The sequence below is a fragment of the Erythrolamprus reginae genome, chromosome 2 (assembly GCF_031021105.1).
Source record: "Erythrolamprus reginae isolate rEryReg1 chromosome 2, rEryReg1.hap1, whole genome shotgun sequence".
NCBI classification, from domain to species: domain Eukaryota; kingdom Metazoa; phylum Chordata; class Lepidosauria; order Squamata; family Dipsadidae; genus Erythrolamprus; species Erythrolamprus reginae.
Window position 1 is genome coordinate 119,520,938 of NC_091951.1, and position 26,404 is coordinate 119,547,341.

General features: G+C 43.7%; 1 protein-coding gene across 6 annotated transcripts in view; it reads left to right on the forward strand.

The window, feature by feature from the left end:
• The window catches only part of ARHGAP26 (Rho GTPase activating protein 26), a 333,358-nt gene that overhangs the window by 192,456 nt on the left and 114,498 nt on the right, over positions 1–26,404 (forward strand). For 4 of the 6 annotated variants that reach the window (XM_070739342.1, XM_070739345.1, XM_070739346.1 and 1 more), the window contains 4 exons: positions 2,430–2,466; positions 9,228–9,290; positions 20,123–20,188; positions 21,053–21,127. In XM_070739342.1, the coding sequence (XP_070595443.1) occupies positions 2,430–2,466; positions 9,228–9,290; positions 20,123–20,188; positions 21,053–21,127 (241 nt within the window). The remainder of the gene's footprint in view (positions 1–2,429; positions 2,467–9,227; positions 9,291–20,122; positions 20,189–21,052; positions 21,128–26,404) is intronic. The other 2 variants (XM_070739344.1, XM_070739347.1) reach the window with 1 other exon arrangement.

Here is a 26,404-nt window from a genome sequence, read left to right on the forward strand (position 1 = left end):
TTTTTGTAGTGTAGTAGTTGTAAATTGCAGGATAATTTTTTCCCTGAAATTGAATTGCTTGTTTGAAAGTAGGTTGTTAGTTTCTAGGTAGAGGACAATGGATTGGTTTATGATTGATTCCATGGCTTTGCATGTGATGCAGTGTAGAGAGATTAGTCTGTTGTTTTCTATTAGACTGGGATCTCCCTTTTTGAAGATGGGAATGACCATGGCTAGTGATCATAGGTTTGGTAAGTAACTGGTCCTGTAGGATTTTTCAAAAATTATACTTAGTGGTTCAGTTATGGCTGTGGAGAGCTTTTTTAGAAAGTATGCACATAGTCCATCAGGTCCAATTGACAGAAAAGGTTTTAGGCTGCGCAATGCTTTTGCAATGTTGTCTTCAGTGAAGTTTATTTGTGTTAAATGTTGTGAGTATTTGCGGTATTTTGGGCATGAGCCATTGCTGTTTAAAAAGACTGAGCCAAAGAATGTGTTGAAGAGTTTAGCTTTGACTGTCTCATAACATTCTTTATTGTTGGGCCCTTTTAATGGTGGCCTAACAAGGTCTCAAGTCCTTGAGTTTGTTATTTACGTAGAAGGCGCAGTTGGATTTTGTGCGCAGAAGGTTTTCCTCTTGTTTGCTGGAGCATTCTTTATTTGGTGTCATATATTTTTGTAGTGGTTTTTGAAGATAGCTACATAGTCTGGTTTTTCACCACAGGGATTTTTTTTTATTATTGTAGCTTCCTTATTGATATGGGTAGTTTGTCTTTCTTGGTTATGGTGGTTTTTAGTGGTAGCTGTAGTCTGATAGATCTTTTGACTTCAAGCAAAAATATGTTGTAGAGGTCATTGGCAATGTTACAGCCAAATAATAGAGTTTGCCAGTCAAGAGTTGAGAGGTCGGCGTCTATGAGTTCATAGTTGGCTTTTTAAAAGTTGTACTTGGGTGTCCCATTATTAAGGTATTCTTGCAATGGTGTAGATTGAGGCTGAAGTATGTCATGCTGTGGTTGCTGTTGGAAAAGGGTTCTTTTATTTGTACTCCATAAATTGTGCTTTTGCTGTTGCAGAATATGAGGTCAAGGCAGTTGTTGAGTCTAGTATTGTTCATTACTAGTTGGTCGAGTCCCAGATTGGTAACAGTGTTGAATAGGATTGCATGGATGGGTTCAGTTATGCATTCGTTTAGGGACCAATTTATGAGAGGTAGATTGAAGTTTCCAAGAAAGATAAGTTAGTATGGGTAGGAGGCTGCCCATGTTAGCAGTGAGGTTAATTTGTTCGCATGTGTGATGTCGTAGTCTAGGGCTCTGTAACAAATAGTAGCGAAGTGTGGTATTTAAGGTCAGATCACAGAGGATGGTTTCAGGAAAGGTGAGATCATGTGTAACTTGGACATTTTTTAGATTTAGTGTCTTTTTGTAGAATATAGCTACTCCGCCTCCTCTGCGGGTTTCACAGTTGGACTGGCAGTGTCGGTAATACTAGTCAAAGGGGCCAGTAGAAGTTAAGTTTTAGCAGAGAAGTTAAGTTTTTAAGCAGAAACAGATATTTCACACAGACCTTTGGCTTTTAGGGTAAATACAGATTTCCGCTGGGCAGTTTTATAATCTTGGCTGATTAACACTTCCTTTTTCCTGTGCTTTGAAATGTAGATTGAGGTTTATGTCTTCTCTGGGCCTATTTTTGTCTCCTGCTGCCATATTCAGCATTAATTAAAGTATTTGCTAAGAATGTAAAATGTATGTGCTAGATTTCTAGTTTCAGATCTTTAGAGATGACCATTGACATTCTATAAAAATCATCTTTCCATCAAGACAATAGAGGTTCCCTGTTTGATATATTTTCCCTTATAGCCATTGACTTAGTGTATTGATGCAAAATTAAGGCTAGTTCCACATTCATTAGGAAATATTTTTTTTAAAAAAAGAAAATATGTTGTTCTGTGCATTAGAGCAAGATCCTTACATAATACCTCCACCTTTTCAGTCATTGTCTAGTGAGCTTTTGTTTAATATTCAATATGTTTGATGCTCATATTAAAGTCAATGTTGTTTAATTATTAAAATGCTGGACTAGGATTGGACTCAGGTGTACTCTTTAAGCATGGAACCTCACTTTCTCTCATCTCAATTGACCTCAATTTGTTGTAGGGAATATTGGAAGAGCAAACTCTGTATTATAGTATTGATTGAATTCCTGGAGAAAATGTACTATTTAAAGCCAGCAGAGATATGATTCTCATCCTTGGATGTTGCAAAACATTATTTCCTCTGTTTGAATCTATACATATTTTTATTTATAGGAAAGTGGATTTTACAAAAAAAAATATTGTTGAAGATGGGCTATCTTTTCTGTCCCCCATTGCAGAGGCTGTGTTAACATAGTATTGATTCTATGAAGATATAATGACACTCCTATGATTACTTTTTTTTTATTTGCAGGTGTACAACTCAAATAAAGACAACCAAAATGAAGGCAGTAAGTAATTCATTATTTAGTTTTTGTTAAAGAGGTAATATCAAGCAAATTGGGTTTTTTTAGACTTGAATGCTTGAATAAGCCAGTAGATGGTGCTCCATAATCTACTCTAACCTTCTGTATGTTGTTACTTTAAACTTTCAGGTATAGTTTTGGGGATCAAGTGATTTCACAGCAACCATAAAGTCTGACAATCACTGTATTAAACAAAAGAGCTTTATAGCTGCTGGAGTTCCAGCAAGTAAACATCTGGATGCAACCCAAGAACTCTGGAGTTCTGAAACTGGCTTTGTTGCAAATTGTGTGTTTCCCTTGGCGAATTATTTAACAACCTTTTGTCTCAGTTTACACAACCCAGGCACAGAGATTTACAGAAGGGAAGTGAGAAGGAGAACTAAGATTTTTTCCGCCCCTGAATCTTAGTTCCTTGTTTTACTTTCCTTAAAATTTAATGAATAGAAATAAAATATCTTGTGTTAAAAGGAGTTTATCCAAAACCTGAGTCTGCCCCCTAGACTGTTGTTGAGCAGATGTATTTTTGGAATGAAAGACTCTTTGTACATATGAAATAACACTCTTTAAATATATTCCTCTCTTTACCCCAAATATTGGACAGAGCAAATGGCTTGATATGTGTTTTGCTGAGCAACTTGAACTTCTTGCTATTGCTATTTAAAATGCCTTCTCTGTTTCTAAGCGGGGAGCCAGCTTACAAATATCACTAGCAGCTCTAGTCTTCTTCTCCTTCTCCTTCTCCTTCTCCTTCTCCTTCTCCTTCTCCTTCTCCTTCTCCTTCTCCTTCTCCTCGTCGTCCTTCTTCTTCTTCTTCTTCTTCTTCTTCTTCTTCTTCTTCTTCTTCTTCTTCTTCTTATTCTTCTTCTTCTTATTCTTCTCCTCCTATTTCTCCTTCTTCTCCTCTTCCTCCTCCTCTTCCTCCTCCTTCTTCTTCTTTTCTTTCTCCTCCTCCGCCTCCTCCTTCCATACAGTGACATAGCAGCAAATCTCTTATTTATCTTGGGTGTGGCTTATAGAGTTAGTGTGGCTTTTCATATGTTAGTTATTGAGTTTGGGAATATGGATGAATGGCATTCTTTTTAACCCTGCAAGCTCAGATATACTTGGAACACAGTAAAAGAAACTCCTATTGCTCCCTTCCCTACTTCTAAGAGCAAGCTGCATTCAGTCGAAACCTTCATGAGCTCATCGACCGTTTTCATCCTAAGGGATCCCTGCTGGTTGTGTTTCTTTATAAATAGAATGTTGTTCCTAGTAAATTTGAGAAGCAGCATCTCCAGCTGTTAGGTCACTCCATCTGACAGACACTATATACAGTAGTGGTGGTCCAGTTTCTCTTGCTGCTTTCAGTTGATAAATGTCATATAATTTTAAACCCACACTTTCCTTTCTTCTCAGCAGTGCAAGATTTACATACCTATCATCTCTTTAATAGCACTAGTGTGTCAAACAAGAGGGCACAATTAGAGATAATTGCACCTCAGCAGATTGCAGAGATTATGTCAGCCTAGTGTTTCTAGGAATCCTTCTTCCTACCAGTCGTATGTTCCTGTGTTAAGAAATTTAAAGAAAAAAAGCAGTAGAGAAAATTGCAGTGAGACAAGTTAGCCGTTGGTGAGTTTGATTCAGGGGTGAGTTCCTCCCGGTTCGGATCAGATCACCTGAACTGTTAGTGACCTGCTGGTGATGTAAGATTGGTGCCATGGATCTGGTTCTGTCAGTCCTGGTCCATGTGTGCGCCACCACCTTTTTTCCTGAATTTTCCTGTGTTTGGATGGCTTCTCTGCTTGGAAAAAAGCCCTCCGGCTTACCCCCAGGTTAATATTAACTTTTATTACTTCATCCAAAGTACAGCTGATCAACTCCTCAGCTGTGTTTCGGGTTGAATCCACCTTCTGAGCATGCAAAATTGCATGAGGGGGCATGCGTAAAATGTCGCAATGCCAAATGGTGGCGAAGATAAGTGGAACTCCCTGGTTTGACAAATCCCTGGTTTGACAAATAAATGGAACAAAACCATGGTTTATTTTATTTTATTTTATTTTATTTTATTTTATTTTATTTTATTTTATTTTATTTTATTTATTTTGTCCAATACACAATGAGGGTTTTAGTGGGTATATATCTATATACACATAGTAAAATACATGATGAAAGTTATAGAGGAGATACTCATAGTAAAATATATCTAAGAAATAATAGAAAAGAAGGTATAGTAATAGAATATATCAATGAAAGAATAGAAGAAGAGATATAGGAATAGAAGAAAGGTATAGGAGATATAGGACAGCAATAGGACAGGGGACGGAAGGCACTCTAGTGCATTTGTACTCGCCCCTTACTGACCTCTTAGGAATCTGGATAGGTTCTATTTTTCTGTGGCACGAGGACTTCCTACCACTAGATTTTAAAATTCAGAATTCTATAGGTAGCCCTTGACTTACAACAGCTTGTTTAGTGACTATTCAGAGTTACAAAGGCACTGAAAAGAGTGACTTAAGATTGTTTTTCACACTTATAACAGTGGCAGCATCCCTATGGTCTCGTGATCAAAATTTAGACACTGGGTAACCAGGGGTGGATTCCACTTACCTTCACCACTGGTTCGCATCATGAGTCCACCTGTGCGATTTCACTTCCGTGCATGCTCAGAAGGTGGACTCTGCCTGAAACACAGCTGAGGAGCTGATCAGCTGTGCTTTGGGTGAAGAGATGAAGGTCAGTAATAGCCATGGGGCAGGCGGGAGGCCTTTTTTCAAAGCACAAAATGAAAAGAAGCCATCTAAAAATCGGCCGAAAATTCTGAAAAATTATGTCGCTGAGCACAGACCTGCACAGACAGAACAGGATTGGTGATGCCAAAATTACATCAACATGGGTCGCTAACAGTTCAGGCCATGGGGATCTTGAGTAGAAAGATAAGGCAAGACCCTCCCTTTCCCTTGACTCCCAACAAATGGTACCCAAGGGAATCCTGCCTGCCTCAACCAACATAGAGGCGGCACATGGACATCCGTTTCAATAACCACCGATACACTTGACATCCATCAATCTGTCTAATCCTGCCTTGAAGCTATCAAGGCTGACAGCTGTCACGACCTCTTCTGGAAGTGAATTCCATAAACCAACGACCCTCTGGGTGAATAAATATTTCCCTTGATTTGTCCTCACTTTCTTACTTATGAGCTTTAGGGAATGCCCCCTCGTCCTGGTATTGTGTGATAGAGAAAATAATTTTTTTCTATCCACCTTTTCTATCCCATGCATGATTTTATACACTTTGATCAAGTCACCCCTTAAATGCCATCTTTCAAGGCTGATGAGACCAAGGCGTTGTAACCTGGCATCATAAGGGAGGTGCTCCATTTCCTTTATTATTCTTGTTGCCCTTTTTTGCACCTCTTCCAGTTCCAGTCTGAACCAGGAGCAACCCACCCCTGCTGGTAACTGACTCATTTATTTATTTATTAGATTTGTATGCCGCCCCTCTCCAAAGACTCGGAGCGGCATAGTTACAGTGTCCACAGGATCTCCATTTGCGACCTTCTGACCAGCAAAGTCAATGGGGAAGCCAAATTCACTTAATAACCGTGTTACTAACTTGACAACTGCAGCGATTCACTTAACAACTGTGTCAGCAAAGGATGTCAAATGGGTCAAAATTCACTTAGCAACATAAATTTTGGGCTCCATTATGGTTATAAGTCAAGGACTACTTATAAAGAGGAAAAAAATGATTTTATTTTTTCTGTAACACGGCTATTTCCCATTGCTAATTTTTTAAATGCAGAACTCTTATTTAGATAAAAGGAAGAAGACGGGTTTCCCCCCAGCAATTTAACTTTAAAGTAGGAAAACATATTACATCTGCTGAGGTTAATAGTGGTTTTTAGCATTTTTTTCTTTTCTTTTCTTTTTGGGTTCATCCTCTTTTTGGGGGGAATGTTTAATTTCAAATATTTGAATGCTGGGGGGAATGCACTTATTCTATTTCTATAGGCCTGTTTTTTTGTTTTGATTTTAGTGGTTCCTTGTATGTGACCTGACAATGCCGTGAAAGCCCAGGCAAAGCTCATTAGAGTGGCCAATGACTTCTCTTTGCAGTATGCCATAAATTGGCTGTGGTTTCAGTAGGAGGAGCATTATCATCACTATATGACAGTTTTCTTTTATGTGTGGACAATTGGCAAAATTAACACTGAAAGAATAGTTTAATTTACTTGCTGATCTCTCTAATTATTTTAACTGGGACACCATTTCCAACCCTCTTCCCTTGTTTCCTTGCCCAGGACATTCCTCTGCTAGTAACAACAGGCATTTCTCTTTTAGAGTCACTAGTGGGGAAGCAATAAAAGTCTGGACCACCAAAATGGTGAGGAGAAAGGGAAAACTCAGCTATTTTACTGCACACAAAAACCTCCTTTCTTCTCAAACCCTACGTAGGATGGGATTAGCATTAACTGCTGGTAAATTCAGAATTGTGTGGTTCCACATACAGCTATGCAAAATGTGCAAATACATTTATATCACATAATTCAGCAACCAGCAACCTCTCCAATGCCATTTTTACACACCTCAGGTCCTTTCCATCTATATTATTGAACTTTGGTATTGTTCCATTTTGAGACTGAAAACGGTTGGGAAAGATAGGATATATACCTACCTTTGTTAGGATATGTTAGATGGCATTATCACCTTCCTATCATATCCCAAAGTCCTTTCACAGCTGCTAAAACTTTGCCTGTCACTTGCCTCTTTTCAATTATAGTGCTGATACGGAGATAAAAGCATTTTATGTTCTCTGTCCTTATCACCAGAGTCGATTATCCGAATGCTTTAACTTAATTTTTTCCCAGTTATAGTGTTGAAAGCAATTTCTTTTGTTTTTGCTGGGATTATAATTCAGTGTAGAAATCTTGTCTAAAAGCAACCCAGATCTCTCAAAAGAATTGTGAGTAATTGGGTATGAAAGTCATGGCTTGTATGAGATATTTCTTACTAGCCTTTAAATATGGAGATTCCCCTTAATCAACATAGATTTGGGTTACTGGGAATTAATGTTTCTCTTTTTCTATTATCCTAGGTACAAAATTTATGTTCTGTAGCAGGGAGTGTCAAACTGGTAGCCCGTGGGCCAGATGCATTACTTGTAGGCCATGCCAATCCCAACTTCACAAAGGGAAAAAAATATTACGATACATCATATGACAGCAATGTGATGCCCTGTAGGGATCTGCATGAATCTCTCCTCAATCATAAGCCATATATTAGTTGAAAACATGGCTGAGATGTCTCCCTAAAACATTTTTCAGCAAGAATCACCTTCTGCTAGAAAGTCACAGGTGAAAGTATAGCATAAATATTCTTAAAGGAAAGAATGAGTTGCTACTGGAGCCTTATGACTAGGACCAAGAGTATCTGTAAACTTCAACATTGAGTTTGCTGTTTCATTGCTGACGCACTGTCAGCATGTTCAATCAGCTCTTCTCCATGTCTACATCATCTTTCCTCTTTGCTTAAGAACCAACTCAGTACATTTTAGTTAGGTTTTTTGTATTAAAAAAGGGTGAAACAAAGGATTCTCTGTAACATTCGGTGGCATTTTGAAGAGTGCTATGGCCTTCAGTGTGAATTGTGAATTTTTATTCACAATTCTTTTGAGGTGTCTCTTCAGATTTATAATGCTGGATTTTATATTAATGGACATTGTCTTTCAGATTTATCTCTTTAATGTTTTGAGCATAAGGATATCTGTGGCATTACCAATTTTATACAGGCCTATGTTGGCCTTAAAAATAAAGTGGAAAGCAGGCCTGTTTTAAAGCTGAAGCTAGCTCCATGTTCTATAGATTGCAGATATCACTGTGCTAATTGAATAATGGATATGGGAAGTGAAAATTCAAGCAGAATAGAACTGGAAGGTACCTTGGAGGTCTTCTAGTCCAAACCCTTATCAAGCAGGTGATCCTATACCAAACTCCTGGCCCATGAGCCGGAAGCATCACTGCCTGGCCTTGCCCACACCTGGTTTAGCAAAGGGGAAAAAAGTCCCGATACATCATGTGTAGTGTTGGTCGAACCCAACGAAGTTCGGATTCAGCGAATGTACCCGAACTTGGTGGCAGAGTTCGGGTAAGTTTGCTGAACCCGAACACTTCTGGAAATAAAGCCACGCGGCAGGAAGAAGTCTCCGTGTCATCAAAGCTCCACCCCCTTGCAGCGCCGCTACGGCATCCTTTTCCTTAAAAATATTTTTTTGTATTTTTACGGAAAATGACGCCACAGCAGTGCTGGAAGCAAAAGGAGGTGGGGAATCCCACGATGGGATTCCGGGGGCAGAGCTTTGACGACAGGGAGACTTCTTCCTGGCGCATGGCTTTATTTCGGCCGGCCAGGAAGAAGTCTCCGTGACGTCAAAGCTCCGCCCCTGGAATCCCATCATGGGATTCCCTGCCTCCTTTTGCGCCTCCCGACCGGCCGACAGCTCACCAGTGTTCGCCTTCCTCCGCCGCCATTGGCACCCAGCTCTTCCTCCTCAGCAGATGACAGCTGGGTGGCGGCGCTTCACGGTGTTCGACACAAATGCCATACTTGAACCCAAACTTGTTAAAAAGTTCGGGTTTGGATTCGGCATGCCACAGTTCGGTACGAACCCGAACTGTGCAAGTTTGGTTCACCCAACACTAGTCATGTGACCCTGCTGTGATGACATTTGAGTTTGACACCCCTGTCCTATATCATTTCAGATAAGTGCCTGCCCAGTCTTTTCTTAAAAACCTTCAGTGATGAAGCACCCACAACTTCTGAAGGCAAGCTATTTCACTAGTTAATCACACTGTTAGTAAGTTTCTCCTTAATTCCAGATTGCCTCTCTCCTTGACTAGTTTGTCTTTCTTTCTGATACTTTGGATCCCCTCTTCTTTGTGGCAGTCCTTAAATACTGGAATACAGCTGTCATGTCACCCCTTGTCCTCCGTTTCTCTAGACTGGCCATACTCAATTCCAGCAACCTTTCTTCAAATGTTTTTGTCTCCAGACCCTTAATGATCTTAGTTGCTGTTTTTTGCACTTTTTTGTGCACTTTGCACAACTCCCCTTAATGTCCTTTATTTCTTTACCATTAAGAAAATATATAATAAACCCTCTGCCCAGTGACAGGAATAATAATGTCCTATAAGGCAATGGGAAAAGAATCTCTTTATGATTTCTAAATCTGAGATATATATATAAGAGCTGTGAATTTTTTTAAAATATACATTTTTCTTTCTAAAGTTACCATGTGGGCAGATAAACCCTTAGGAATTTCTTGAAGCTATGTGCAAATATCCCCTTTGGGGAAAAAAATACAAGAAACATATTTTGCAAAGAATTATGAGCTCTGTTTATTGATAATTTAGCTAAGAATATTCATATGTATTGCTCTTCTAAAAAATGTGCCATTTTGAGCCTTTTACTGATTGCTAGCAATTAATGTAGGATTCCCCGTACTTTTTTCCGTTAATGTTTGGAGACTGTAGCATATCCTGCTTCATTATTGATAGGTTGATGGATTGCTCAAATTATTAAATATATTTAATTGATTTCTTTTAATAATCACATGCTTTGCATTTAAGGCTTATCCACTCACTTGTTTGTTTGTTTGTTTGTTTGTTTGTTTGTTTGTCATTCATTCATTCATTCATTCATTCATTCATTCATTCATTCATTCATTCATTCATTCGGATTTGTCTGCTGCCCCTCTTCGAGGACGCTTTCCTCAGTTTTTATACTAATGTTTGATTTATTCCGCATAGATAGACTGAATGTCATATCCCTGTTCCTTGCTCTGAATGAAACAACTCTTGAAAAGTCCTTTTGAAACTGAAGAGAGGTTATTAGTTCAGGATGCCAGCCATAAATTAATGCACTTGCACAGCAATTTGGATTTCATCTGCAAGCCAAGTTGTATATTAACCATTCAGACACAGAAATCCATTCACGTAGCCTTCAAGAAAACACACTTGTTTGTTTCCAGCTGCAGCAGTTCCAGCTGTGAAATGATAGAGCACCATCTATACATCTGGTATCTATATAACTTATGGCTCCTCTAGGCTTACGTGATAAAAATTATATGAACATTTCTTACAAGAATCACTCTATTTTGTGGAACCCTCCATAATCAACAGCAACTTCAGTTTATATCGTACTGATGTTGTGCCTTTTAAAACATGTAGGCAATAAACATGTAACAAATGTTTCAGCTTTTCCATTTCAAAATCGATTTTGGGTGTGTAGCTACTGTATATCTTTAAAAAGTCATCATTGGGCCCCTAAGAATCAGCCTTCCAAATCAGAACTCTGAAGCTGGGAATTCCTGTTTTGGTATTTCATCACAGCTCTCTGTTATTTCTTTATTTAAAACATCTAAATTATCTTTAAACTCCAACAGGGATCTGAATAACAACCAGACTGTTAAAAGAAATCACTGTAAAACACAAAAATAGACAATGGCAAACAGCAGCTGCAGCTACAGCAAAAATAGACGCCCTTTCTAATAAGCGTACTCAAATCTGTGTTTCGTATTTTAGAATTCCTTCTTAAAATACATGCGTAAATGGGCACATTTGCCACATTTATTTTAGGTGTTATTACATATAAATTCACAACTCCCCGAGAATGACACTTGGCTTAATTAGATGCCTTGTAGATGTCTTCTGAATAAAAGCATGAGAAGCATCAGGGAAGTTGCTTTTTTATAATAAGTCCTCGACCTTTTCTTCCTTTATACTCAGGTGACCATTAATGAGGTCCTTTAATGCAGGGGTCCACAACCCCTGGGCTGTAGCCTAGTACAGTAGTACCTCTAGATACGAGCTGCTCTACATGCGAGTATTTCAAGATACGAGCTAGGAGGAGAGAGACATTCTCCACTGCAGCTGGAAGGAGAGTCCAACATGGGTAGTTAACCAATCTTATTGGTAGAGACTGAGTTAATTATTTATATATTAATTAGGTACCACCCCCTTGTATCCCCCATGAGCTCAGTTTTAAAAACTCAGTCTAAGAGTAGAGACTTACTGAGTTTGAGCTTAAGCTAATTAAAGCTAATAAATTGTTTAAAATTGTTTAAAATTGTTTAATAAATGTTGAAAAATTGTTGTGACCTGTTTAATGTTTCTGCTTTGTCTTTCAGGCACTGGGAACAGCAAGGGAACAGCAAGGGGTTCCTGCCCTCCGCGGGCAGCACCCCCAACGTTACTCCTCAGGGGTTTTGTATTCCCCCCGAGGGAACACCCCGCAGAGGAGCATCCAGCCTGGGGTCCCTGGCCTCCGAGGCCACACTAAGGCTGCAGGCCGAAGGTGGGGGGGTCCGCCCCCCCCCACTGGGAGGCTTGAAATCGCTCCCCGAAGCCGGCGAGGCGAGCCGATAGAGCGATCAGCTGTTCGGCGGCCGGGAAAAGCCGCCGCCGAAGCCGCCGCCGCTGGGGAGAGCGAGCCGCCGATAACGCCGCCGTTGCCGTCGCTGCGAACAGCGCGACCGCTGAGACCACCAGGCTGCACGGACAGCAGAGGCGAGAGCCAGGGCTACCACCCTGGCGGGGACCGCCAATGGTGGCAGGGACGCGGAGCGGGAGCCCGGAAAGACCGCGGAGGTCATGGGCGCCGCCATCTTGCCTTCTCGGCGCGAAAACGGCAATCTTGGCGGCAAAGCACGAGAGTGGGCTGGAAGGTCCCAGTGCGCATGCGCCAGTGGCGAAATAGCCGAGGCGCCATTTTTATTGCGAGCGGCAAGGGCGTGGAGCCAAAAAACTTTACTGTTTCTTCAATTAACTGTGAGTAAAATGGCAGAGCAAGCCGGGACTGACAAAAGCAGCTCCCCCGCTGCCAAGGAGAAGGGTAAAGGGAAGGCAAAGGAGAAGACTAAGGCCTCCCAATCTTCCAGCTCCTCATTAAAGGAAGCGGAAAAACGCATTAAGGCCCTAGAAAAAAAATTGGAAGCAGCCCTGCAGCCCTCTCCCTCTGGATTGCCCCTTACACAGCGGCAGCAGATGACCCCTGAACAGTTGACCACCCAATCTCCCTTGGGGACCACTGGGATCATGCCAACAGGGGACTGGTCACCTGATAGACATTTTATACCTATACCTCAAGCCATGCCATCCCCTGGCACCTCTTGGCACAGACCGGGGTCTGCAAGTCAATCGGTCAGAAGCCTGCAGGGGCCTTCAGCTACGTTTACCCCCACAGCAGCAGGCTTAAGAGGTCCATCAGGCCCATGGCAACAGATGACCCCTGACCTCCAGGAAATCATCGCCAACGTGTACTCACAGGGCATTGCTACGGGGGTGCAACAAAGCGCTAGGCCCCCCCAACAGGCTCCAGAAAGAAATCCTTGGTCAGCACCGCCCCCTTCTGGCGTAGGGTCAATGCTGGAGGAACCACAATTTGAGGAAAGTGACAGGGAATATGATTGGTCAGAGGATGAGACAGTGCCTGAACCACCGCCAACGGTGGGTCTATTCAAGCCGGCATTATTCAGGACCTTGCTTTGTAAGGCCAAGCAAGTAATGAACCTTGCAGCCGTGCCTAAGGCAACTGACCCTACTGACACGACAAAGACCTCAGAGGCTCTCCTCAAGGAAGCCCAGCCCGAGACTGAACACTTCCCAGCATCCCACATATTTGTGGAGGGAGTCAAGCGACCTTGGCAGCACCCAGCGGCTGCGCAAGAGCCTTCAAACATTGAGCGGAAGTTTTATACCTTCGACGAAGAGGTCGAAAAGCTCCTGGAATTCCCGCCAATTGACCAGCCGGTAGTGACTCTGGTTTCTAGTGCGCTGGTGCCCTCGGAAACTGGCGACAGCCTGAGGCCAGAGGACAGAAAGGCGGAGATATTGCTGAGAAAGGCGCATCAGGTGTCCGGCTGGGGGTTCAGAGCGGCTGCTGCAGCTTCATTCATCAACAGGGCTTCCATCATGTGGTTGCAGGAAATGCAGGCCAGGCTCGGACCTGAGGACGGAAGACTCCGGCAGGACCTGAGCAAGCTGCGTGCGGCAGCGGAGTTCTCAGCAGACGCCACCCTTCATGCGGCAAAGTTCTCGGCTAGAAGCATGGCAACCACTATGTCGTCACGACGGCTTCTCTGGCTGAGGAATTGGCCAGCAGACTTAAAATCAAAGTGGAGGCTGGCCTCAAGCCCCTTCCAGGGATCCATGCTCTTCGGGGAGAGTTTGGAGAAGGTCCTCATTGAGGACAGGGACAAAAAGAAAGTGCTCCCCAGGGCAAATAGGAGGCAAGACCGCAGGTCCACACCATACATGAGGCGCCAGAACCCTCGTTGGGAAGCCAACACAGGTGCGGGACAGGCCCAAAGATCCTTTGGTCAGGGACAATACAGCCAATACAATCAACCGTCCTTTCGGTCCGACCGGGGCTCTTTCCAGGACAGACCCCGAGGTTACCAGCAATCGAGACGGCCATTTCGAGGAGGTAACCAGAGAGGCTTTCGTCGCTCCAAGTGACTCAGCCGGGATGCCAATAGGAGGGAAACTCCAGCATTACAGTCTCTCCTGGCATCACACGTCATCCGACAAATGGGCCTTGGCCACCGTTTCACAGGGACTTCGGCTGGAATTTATCCAGCCTCCACCATCACGATTCCTTCATTGCCCCGTAATACGGGACTCACAAAAGAGACTACAACTCCGAGAGGAGATAAAGCATTTATTGGACATTCACGCTATAGAGCCGGTGCCCCGACAGGAAGAGGGCAAGGGGTTCTATTCAGTGATCTTTATAGTACCCAAGGCCTCGGGAGGCTGCCGGCTCATACTAAACTTGAAGCAACTGAATGTTTTCATAAAGTACAGAAGGTTTCGAATGCACTCCTTACAGACAATTATAGCTTCCATATGCTCCCACGATCTCTTAACATCAATAGACCTCAAGGAAGCGTACCTCCATGTGCCCATACATCCAAGCCATCGGCGGTTCCTCCGCTTCTGCGCCGAGGGGAAGCATTTTCAGTACAGGGCCATGCCATTTGGCCTCTCCTCGGCCCCACGAACCTTCACAAAACTGTTGGACATTTTGACGGCAGACCTACGCCAGAAATCAGTCCGTCTGATGGCCTACCTGGACGACATAATCGTGTTGTCCAGGTCCCCATCGGGAGCCAGGAAGGACTTAGACAGGACAGTGCAATCACTGGAATCTCACGGTTTCACAATCAATATGGAGAAAAGTCACCTGTCTCCCTCCACCAGATTACTTCATCTCGGAGCAGTCATAGATACCCTATCAACCACGGTATCTCTTTCTCCGGAGAGACAACGCACAATACGACAACTGATCTCCAGCATCCGACGCGACAGGAGAGTTTCCCTGGCGTTGCTGTCCAAAATCCTGGGGACCTTGGTGTCAGCCATAGGCATCGTTCCTTGGGCAAGACACCACATCCGGGATCTACAGTGGTTTTTGCTCCCAGCACAGAGAGCCAGGAGGAGCCACTGCAACAGGAAGGTCCGGGTTCCAAGGACAATCAGAGAGTCCTTGAGATGGTGGACGTCACCAGCCTTAAGCAAGGGTTCCCCCTTCCGACTCCAAAGTCCAGTAACCCTTACGACAGACGCCAGCCTTTTTGGGTGGGGCGCACACATCGGACACCACATGGCCCAAGGCCTCTGGTCAGTCAGGGACTTGGAGCCGGTCAACATCAATTTCCTCGAGTTGAAAGCAGTGTTTTTGGCCCTTCAAGCGTTCACTCCACTAGTGCAGGACAGACACGTGCGGGTCTTGACAGACAATGTTGCGACCAGGGCCCACCTGAATCATCAGGGGGGCACGAAGTCACAACGTCTCATGGCAGAAGCCAGCCGCCTCTTCACTTGGGCCGAGAACAACTTGGCATCATTGTCGGCCGAACATATTGCCGGCATCAGCAACACGCAGGCGGACTGGCTGAGCAGGACCATCTTAGATCCATCAGAGTGGAGATTGGATCCCGACATCTTCCAGCAGCTGACTCACAGATTCGGCATGCCATCAGTGGATTTGTTTGCAACCCAGCGGAATACCCAACTTCCCAGGTTCTACGCACGTTTTCCAGAGCCAGAGGCGGAAGGGACCAATGCCCTTCTTTCCCCTTGGCCACCAGGTCTACTTTATGCCTTTCCTCCCACCAGTCTCCTTCCCAGGGTGCTATTGGTGGCACCACACTGGCCTCGACGCCCTTGGTTCTCCGACCTCGTGGCACTATCGGTGTCAGCACCGTGGAGGATTCCGGACCGGATCATCGCCCTCAGCCAGGGGAACCTACAACACCCGGATCCCCAGTGGCTACATCTAACCGTGTGGCACTTGAGCGGAGCAGGCTGAGGCAACAAAAGCTACCAGAGAAGGTCATTGATACAATACAGGCAGCACGTCGCCCTTCGACGTCAAGGATATACCAAGCAACTTGGCAAGCGTTCTGTAGGTTCTGTGAGCAGCACCATCTGAATCCAAAGGAAACATCAGTTATTACGGTGTTGGAGTTCCTACAACAAGGAATAGATCGGGGGTTAGCCCCTAACACCTTAAAAAGACAGGTGGCAGCTCTGGCCACTATGATACAAGTGCCAGAGGCACGCTCCTTGACTTTTCACCCGTGGGTAAGGGACTTTCTACGAGGAGCTACAAATAAACATAGCCCACCAGTCCGGAGGTTTCCGTCATGGGACCTTTCGTTAGTACTCAAAGCATTGACACAGCCACCTTTTGAGCCGTTGAGGTCCATTTCTCTCCGGCTGTTATCCATTAAAACAGCTTTCCTGGTCGCGATTACCTCCGCACGCAGAGTGTCAGAAATAGCGGCCTTATCAGTCAGACAGGACCTCTGTATCTTTTATCCGGATAGGGTTGTACTAAGACTGGATCCCACCTTTATACCAAAGGTAAATTCTACATTTCATAGGAAGCAAGAGTTGATACTCCCTGATTTTTGTACTCGTGGGAACCACCCATCGGAGTTGCGATGGCACAAAATAGACGTCAGGCGAGCCCTGAAAATTTACATCAGACGTACGGAGACGTTCAGGAAATCTGAACAATTGTTCATATCATTCTCGCCTCATAAGATGGGACTTGGACTATCCTCCAAATCTATTAGTAGATGGCTCAAGGAGTGTATCACGGAGGCTTACAAGGCTAGAAGCCAGACCCCGCCATTGGGACTGACGGGTCATTCGACACGTAGCGCAGCCACGTCTGCCGCCTGGGCCACGCAAGCATCCATAGAGGATATATGCAAGGCCGCAACATGGGCGGCCCCTACCACCTTTGTTAAACATTATAAGTTGGATTCGTTTGCTTCAGCGGACGCAGCGTTTGGAAGGCGTGTTTTGCAACGAGTTTGTGCCTCCACGACGTCCCTGACAAGACCTTCTCCCTCCCATGGGCCTTAATCTTTGGCATATCCCATGTTGGACTCTCCTTCCAGCTGCAGTGGAGAAAGACCGTTGTACCTACCTGAACGGTCTTCTCGCTGCACTGGAAGGAGAGTCCAAACCCACCCGGCACTGTTGAAGTTCAGGGACGCCGGTGTTGGGAGAACTTGGTTTGTTGGATTGTTGACAATAAAAATTGGTTATCCTCTTACATTGTCTTCGTTTTTAAAACTGAGCTCATGGGGGATACAAGGGGGCGGTACCTAATTAATATATAAATAATTAACTCAGTCTCTACCAATAAGATTGGTTAACTACCCATGTTGGACTCTCCTTCCAGTGCAGCGAGAAGACCGTTCAGGTAGGTACAACGGTCTTTTCTGTTCTACTCCCGAGCTCAAATTCGGGATATGAGCCGAGCGTCCACTAGGTGGCGCAAGAATCCTTGCTTTTGGTTATCTCGGAGGGGAAAAAAGTTATTTGTTCCAGAATATGAGTTGCCTCGAGATACAAGCTCCCTTATGGAACGAATTATGCTCGTATCTAGGGGTACTACTGTACTGGGCTGTGGACCGTTAGGAACTGGATTGCACAAGCTGTGTGCGAGACTTCATTTGTGTAAACAGTGGGTGCACACAACTGCTGCTTGCAAAGATGGAGGTTCGCCAATGCACTTGCCAATTGCACGAACCATCCCCTCTGCCCCACTGCCCCCGCAGAGATGGAAAGATTGGAGACCTCTGCTTTAAACTGTAAAATTATCTGTCTTTAACTTAAACTTATCAGCATTGAGATATTTTTCCCCCCATTGGGAAGAGATGCCATTCTAAATTGAAGCTGACCAAAATATGTATTAAGCCTTAATGGATTTAGTAATTATGTATATATGCATGTATTTATGTATGTGCATTATGTATATGATGGGAATGGGGCAGTGGCCTAGAGGTGGAGCTCTTGCCCCACAATCAGAAGGCTGTGAGCTTGATCCTAGATAGAGGCAGTTATTTCTCTCTCTGGGCACAATGAGAATTTATCTGCTGAACAAAACTCCACATTGGCAACAGGAAGGGCATCAGGCCAGTAAACACTCTGCTAGCACCATTCAGTTGCCTAGACTCCACCCCACAAGGGGTTATGGGGTCATTAAAAGAAAATGATGATACTGTATATTTGACTATTTCAAATTATTTAAAGTATACTAGAGGGACTTAATTGAATTTTTAATAGCCCTAGTAACGATGCTTGGATATTCTGTAATTTGTTTGCATGATTCTAAGACATCTTTATTAGCATAGAATAAATATTTCATACAGCATGATGATAATGATGATGACAACATCTTTTGGAAGTCTGCAGAATGAAATGAATAAAAAGAACTGTAATGTATTGTTTCTTAAGCAATCCCTTTGTGGGATTTCTAGCCACAATACTAAAAAGAATGAGCCAGCTTGGGATATCACAGAACAGCTGCATCTAAAAACTCAGTTTGAGGAAAACTATACCGTGGCAAAATAAGATTCTATAGATACCCCTGCTCTAAGACTGTACCCTTTGACTTTGAGCTTTATTGTAACTTTTGTATTTTACGGATGGTTATTTATTTCTGTAATTCTAACCATGTGCTAGTCGGTTGGAATGTTTAATAAGCTCTCTTTTTAAAGACTGTGTGAGACCATTAGGTAGCATAGCGTGCCAGGAAATAGCAACTGATCTCACCCACATAGGACCTATAAGCCCCAATTCAGCAATTTGGAATGATAATGGCAGGGTTTTGAAGATATATTTACTTGGTGGGTGTTTAGTCATTCATCTCCAGAGAGTGGTAGGATACAATGCCATTTTTGGAATTGTATACAGCTGGAATCCAGAGAGGTGATGGTAGGAGGTGCTGCACACAACTCTCAATCTCCTGCCTTTATATTGTGACAAAGTCTGCCAGTAAACCAAGGCAGGCATTTTTGTTTTCAATATGTGTTCTCACCAGCTGCTGGACCAAGGAACACAGCACAAACAGTGTCCGAACAAACCTTGTTTTCATATTAGCAAATTACTAATTATCTGTCTAAAGTCAATGAAATTATAAATAATTAAGAACTGGCTCCTCCTCCTCCTCCTCTTCTGCACTAACGGCAGTCTCTGGAGGTTCTGAAGGTCCTGGCTGAATCTCTGCCAAGTCTTCTCCAGCCTCCTTGCTGTCCAACTGTGGTGCCAGATGCACAGGCCACTGGCGAATCACCACACCAACCTCCTCATTGTCTGAATCAGCTGCCAGCTGCACAGGCTGCTGGCGGGCCACTATATGGACATATTGACATTATAATAAGAGAAAGAAAAATGTAGGTCGCAAACAGAATTATATTAATAGAATAGAAGATAGAATAGAATTTATTGGCCAAGTGTGATTAGACACACAAGGAATTTGTTTTGGTGCATAAAAGCGTACATAAAAGAAAAAGATACATTTGTTAAGAATCATGTGGTTCAACACTTAATGATTGTCATAGGGGTCAAATAAGCAATGAAGAAACAATCAATATTAATAAAAATCTTAGGATACAAGCAACAAGTTACAGTAATACAGTCCTAAGTGGGAGGAAAAGGATGATAGCAATGATGAGAAAAACTAGTAGAATAGAATAGAAGTAATAATAAGTAATGTGGGATTATTTTCTTGATCCTTAAACTATCACGAGAACAGTGTCAATCACAGTAAGTTCAAGACTTTGTCAAAATGATGGAAACATGCTCTGCCCCTTGTGCAGTTGCATTACAACATAAAGAAGTGAATGCAAAAGGGAGAGACTTTGTTTTGGATCCTCTCGATGCACTTGTCATTTGATTCTCTTGCACTTTCGAGAGTCCCATAGTTCAAGATCACAACTGCTTTACTCAAACCTTTATCATTGGTTTCCTTTCTGGTGTTCCATCACACATATTCATCAACCTGTCTATTCCCTACACATCCTTAGTTACTCATGGGCAATTCATTTTTCTTCAAATTTCATATTCCTCTTTCCATAGAATTATTAATAGAAGGCTTTCAGAATAATTATTCAGATGCCTGTGTTTTGATCCTTGTAGTTCTATCCTGGACAGTAAAAAGTATCTTCAGAAATGTACCCTGTTTTAGGATGCTTTGATATATTTTTAAAAAGGAAAGGAAAGCAAAATAATTATGTTGCATTTCTATTACCTTATGACTTTTTTCATTAGTAATTCCTTTTTTCCCCTTGCAGTGGCCCAATTGGATAATATGGGTTTCAGCATCGTCAAGAAATGTATCCATGCTGTTGAATCGAGAGGTGATATTTCCAGATTACAGAACTATCTAATTCTATTTATATAGCAGATGTCAACTTCCTCAGCATTCTTTCTTCCCTCAATTGTCATAGATACGATCTTGGTTTTCATGACCTGATTCTAAATCAGTTTTTGTTGCTGATGGGAGTTCATCTTTAAATCTTCGAATGAAAGAACTTTTGAGCATTATGCTTTTGAAATGCATTGCTTCTTTTTAGACTGCAACTCAAAAATCTGTGTTAGTTTGTTTTCTGATGATCTTTTTCTGATTATAGATACTTTAGATCTTTAGAATATTGTTTAGATCTTTATGATCATTGAGCTTTAGCTTTTTTACCCCACAATTACAGGTCTGTATTAGATTTGATGTTAAGTAAAAAAATACTGCTTACGAATATTGGGGTTGGTTAAAATGAAGTTAAATATAATTATTCAACTATATAACCAAACTGGGGATTGTTTTGGGGGGGGGAATACCCTAAATGTTTCAAAATGATTAAGCTAAGATCATTTAACCTCTATGTCTAATTCTTAGAGACATTCTGTACAGCTTTTTATGTATATGACCTCTCAGCCCCAACCCCATACCTAACAACAGATTTTTACATTCCCTCATTTTAAAAAAAATATCTCATTATAGTGGGGGAGTAACTTTTACTAGAAATTGCATCTGGGTCTTTAATCTAAAACAGAGAAGGAAACGCTATCTGCTTTAATAAGAAACTTGAAAAGTGTGTAGAATGCTGGGAGAGACTTAATTAGTGTAGCTCTGTGAGAAACCGCTTTTTGTGTAAAAAGAAAAAGAAAAAAGAAGCATTAAATTACTTTTCAACCATTTATCTAAATTAAATAATTTCACTCCATAGGGATCAACGAACAAGGACTCTACAGAATAGTTGGGGTCAACTCCAGAGTTCAAAAACTATTGAGTATCTTAATGGGTAAGTAGAGCTTTGAAAAAAACAAAAACATGCTGTTTTTTTCCTGTGCCAATGGTGATGTGAATGTAACCCAAAGAAAAGAGACTTACCACTGTGAATTTAATTATTTTTAAAAAAAAATCAGCTTGTAGTGCAAGATCTTTATTGCACTACACTGAAATACCCAGTGAAAGGAATGCGTATCACATTTTTGTATTCCTTCTACTTTACAAATTTATCTACTTTTTAGGAAAAATTGCTTTCTGTTTTGTATAAGGTTAATAAGGCTAATAATGAAAATGATATCTGCAGGAGGAAAAACAATCTACCGATGCAAAAAACTAATGCTATTTCAAAATTATATAAGGAAGAGAAATAAGTACGAAAACATACATCCTAAACTTGAAATCTGAAATCACTAGGTAATTCCTGCATTTGATTGAATAGCTCTTTCCCCACCAGGGAAGAAACAGACTGGGTCTACATAGGTAGGAATTCTGCCACATCAGAGTAGAAATTGAAAGTGCCCATTTCTGAGATCCCATCAGGTAGCATCTTTGTAGCGATGGGATCTGGAGGGGATCAACTCTGTTCAACCTGTTGTAATAGAAGAAAGCATTCTGGTCCTATGTAGAGCAGGGAAGGTGACGATCAGCATCTAGAATTGTACTGGAGGTAAACTACTTAACCTTCATAGCTATAGATGTCACCGTATATTAGGATATCACATCACTTCCCAGACTGCTAGATTTATGGAGAGAAAGGATAAAAATTACTTTAGTTGAAACATTAAGTCTATTTTAAAGAATAAGAAATAAGGCTTGCAAAATAGTTGCAGTGTATTGAGGGTAGAACAGGGATGCCAAACCTATGGGCTGGATGCATCACGCACTGGCCAAGACCACACCTCCATTTTAGTGAAGGGGAGAAAGTTGCAATATGTCGCGTGATGACGTGTCCTCTGGAGTTTGATACCTCTGGAGTAGAGGCGAAGATTGTGATCTGTCAGTGCAAAGAGAATGAAGAGACACTGAATATATTGAAGAGAAGGAAATTGAAGTAATAAATCTCCATGGACATAAAGGGTCTTCTGGTCTTGGAGATGGAAAGTACCCTAAGAATCCTTGTGAGTAAGAATGATTAATGAACTGACTATATGGGGAAAACATCTTTCTTTAAGGCAGAGGTCTTCAAACTTGGCAACTTTAAGACTTGTGAACTTCAAGTCCCAGGATTCTGGGAGAATTCTGGGAATTGAAGTCCACAAGTCTTAAAAGTGGGACCCCTATTCTAAGGCAGTTCTAAGTGAAGCCACCTGTGCTGTAATTATTAACCAGTCTGAAAAGTGACTACTTGTTTTTCTATTTACTCCCTAATGATTAAACAGAGCTTGTATTGGCCAGCCAAGGAATTGATTTGCATAGAAACATCAAACCTGAAACCATTTATTTCCTGACCTTTTTCTTAGAATGTTCCCCTTTTCAAATGTTTATTTTCATTCTGATACAATCACTATAATGGGTTTCCCCTCATACATAGAAATAAGTGTGGTTGGTGTTCCTGGTTAACATTTGGTTTAAATGGTAACAGGATCAGGTTTCAGGGAAATATTACTAGTTCGTAAAGTGACAAGGAAATGTGGTACACTTTTATACTTCATTGGAAACACCAGATGCCTGATGTGGCTTGAACTTGGAGCCTCTGGTAAACCAATTGTTATATGTGCAATAGCTGCTGGAAAGCCAGTTGCAGAAGGTCCCGTTTGATTCAAGTGCCAAGTTTGAATCTTGATACCTCCCACTGAAAAAGGCACAATAATTAGCAGTTAAATTGTTTGACAGTACATTTCTCTCTTTCACCTCTAAATGATGAATAGTCATATTGCTTATTAACAAGTGTCTTCTTGACTTTAAGAGAGTATTTTCAGAATCGGGGGGGGGGGGGGTTTGCTACACCACTCCCACAGTCACATGGTCATGTTTGGAGATCTTGGCACGTTTGCACTTACAACTGATTGTCAAGTTTCCTGCGATCATGTGATCACTATTTACAATTTTCTTTGCCCCCTGAATGAAGTCAGACAGAGAAGAAAGTCAATGGGGGATCCAACAGGGAAAGTTGCAAGGTATTGTTGCTTGCAGAAAGATTTTCCCTCACACATTGATTTTGGTTAAATGAAGTTTAGTTTAGTTTAATCAGATTTGTATGCCGCCCCTCTCCGCAGACTCGGGGCGGCTCACAGCAACAGCAATACAAGACAAATCCAATATTAAATTAATTTTAAGAACACCACAAGTTAAAAACCAATCATACACACTAGCATACACAAATTTTATAAGCCTAGGGGGAAGGAACATGTCAATTCCCCCATGCCTGACGACAGAGGTGGGTTTTAAGGAGCTTACGAAAGGCTAGGAGGGTGGGGGCAACTCTGATATCTGGGGGGAGTTGATTCCAAAGGGTTGGGGCCACCACAGAGAAGGCTCTTCCCCTGGGTCCCGCCAAACGACATTGTTTAGTTGACGGGACCCGGAGAAGGCCAACTCTGTGGGATCTAACTGGTCGCTGGGATTCGTGCGGCAGAAGGCGGTCCCGGAGATATTCTGGTCCGGTGCCATGAAGGGCTTTATAGGTCATAACCAACACTTTGAATTGTGACCGGAAACTGATCGGCAACCAATGCAGACTGCGGAGTGTTGGTGTGACATGGGCAAATTTAGGAAAGCCCATGATAGCTCTCGCAGCTGCATTCTGCACGATCTGAAGTTTCCGAACACTTTTCAAAGGTAGCCCCATGTAGAGAGCATTACAGTAGTCGAGCCTCGAGGTGATGAGGGCATGAGTGACTGTGAGCAGTGACTCCCGGTCCAAATAGGGCCGCAACTGGTGCACCAGACGAACCTGGGCAAACGCCCCCCTCGCCACAGCTGAAAGATGTTTCTCTAATGTGAGCTGTGGATCGAGGAGGACGCCCAAGTTGCGGACCCTCTCTGAGGGGGTTAGTGACTCCCCCCCCAGGGTGATGGATGGACAGATGGAATTGTCCTTGGGAGGCAAAACCCACAGCCACTCCGTCTTATCCGGGTTGAGTTTGAGTCTGTTGACACCCATCCAGACCCCAACAGCCTCCAAGCACCGGCACATCACTTCCACTGCTTCGCCGACTGGACAAGGGGTGGAGATGTAAAGCTGGGTATCATCTGCATACTGATGATACCTCACCCCATGCCCTTGGATGATCTCACCCAGCGGTTTCATGTAGATATTAAATAGTAGGGGGGAGAGGACCGACCCCTGAGGCACCCCACAAGGGAGTAACCTAGAGGTCGACCTCTGACCCCCCACTAACACCGACTGCGACCGGCCAGAGAGGTAGGAAGAGAACCACTGAAGGACAGTGCCTCCCACTCCCAACCCCTCCAGCCGGTGCAGAAGGATACCATGGTCGATGGTATCGAAAGCCGCTGAGAGGTCAAGAAGCACCAGGACAGAGGATAAACCCCTGTCCCGGGCCCGCCAGAGATCATCCATCAGCGCGACCAAAGCAGTTTCCGTGCTGTAGCCGGGCCTGAATCCTGACTGCTGAGGACCTAGATAATCGGCTTCTTCCAAGGACCGCTGGAGCTGGAGCGCCACCACCTTCTCAACAACCTTCCCCATAAAGGGAAGGTTGGAGACTGGTCGATAGTTGTTGAGAATGGCTGGGTCCAGGGAAGGCTTCTTGAGGAGGGGGCGCACAAGTGCCTCCTTGTAGGGATCCGGGAAGGACCCCCTCCCCAAAGAAGCGTTGACAATCTCCTGGACCCAGCTCCGTGTCACCTCCCTGCTGGCCGAAACCAGCCAGGAGGGACACGGATCCAGTAAACAGGTGGCGGAACTCACAGCTCCAATGGCCTTGTCCACTTCATCAGGTGTCACCAGATCAAACTCTTCCCAGACAGGTGGACAAGTACGTGCCCCAGTCACCTCAACTGACTCGTTGTCAGTCGACTCTGTATTCCAATTGGAGTCGAGGTCCGCTCGGATCCGAGCGATTTTATCAGCGAAAAACGTGTTAAAATCCTCGGCGCTACTCTGCAAGGGCTCCCCAACTCCCCCCTGATTAAGAAGGGAGCGGGTCACCCTAAACAGAGCGGCCGGGCGGGATTCCGCTGATGCAATCAAGGCGGAATGATACGCACATCTTGCCGCCTTGAGCGCCACTTTGTAAGTCTTAACATGTGCTCTTACAAGTGTTCGATCGCATTCGGACTTACTCTTCCTCCATCGCTTCTCTAGACGTCTCTTCTGGCGTTTCAACTCCCGGAGCTCCTCGTTGAACCATGGAGCTCTACGGGGTCTAGTGCCGCGGAGAGGTCGCAACGGCGCAATTCGGTCAAGAGCCTCCACTGCAGCCTTGTTCCAGGCCTCAGCCAGAGACTCTGCCGAACTGTGTACGAGTGTATCTGGAATAACCCCAAGCGCCTTCTGAAAGCCCTCTGGATCCATCAGGCGTCTGGGGCGGAACAGCTTAATCGGTTCCGCCTCCCTGCGGGGAAGGATTGGAGCCAGGAAGTCAAGCCGCAGTAGAAAATGGTCTGACCATGACACAGGCAACACTTCTAAGCCCCTTAGTCTCAGACCATTACTCAGTTGCTCAGAGAGGAATACCATGTCGGGTGCATGCCCCCCCTCATGAGTCGGACCCTGTACTACTTGGGTCAGGTCCATGGCTGTCATGGTGGCCATGAACTCCTGTGCCAGTCCAGAGGTTTCACCGAGCGACGGCAGGTTAAAGTCCCCCAAGACAATAAGTCTGGGGAACCCCACCGCCAACCCGGCTACCTCCTCGAGTAGCACAGGCAGGGCTTGTGACACGCAGCTGGGAGGCAGGTACGTGAGAAACAAGCCCACCTGGACCCCTAAGTCCAACTTCACCAGGAGGGACTCGCAGCCCGCAATTTCTGGAGCAACGAGTCTACGCAAGCCAAGGCTCTCCCTGGCTATAATAGCCACTCCTCCCCCCCTTCCCTGGGGTCGAGGCTGATGCCATATCTGAAACCCGGCTGGGCAAATTTCAGAGAGAGGGACTCCTCCCTCTGGGCCCAGCCAGGTTTCAGTAACACATGCCAGGTCGGCCTCCTCATCCAGGATCAGATCCCGGATGAGGAGAGCTTTATTTACCACCGACCTGGCATTGAGTAGCAGCAGCTTGAGCCCAGGGCCAGAATTACACTCATCACCAGCACCCAGGATTGGGTTCACAGAGCCGGAACAAGGGATCGTTGTTACGCAACGATCTCTTGTTCCCCTGGAACG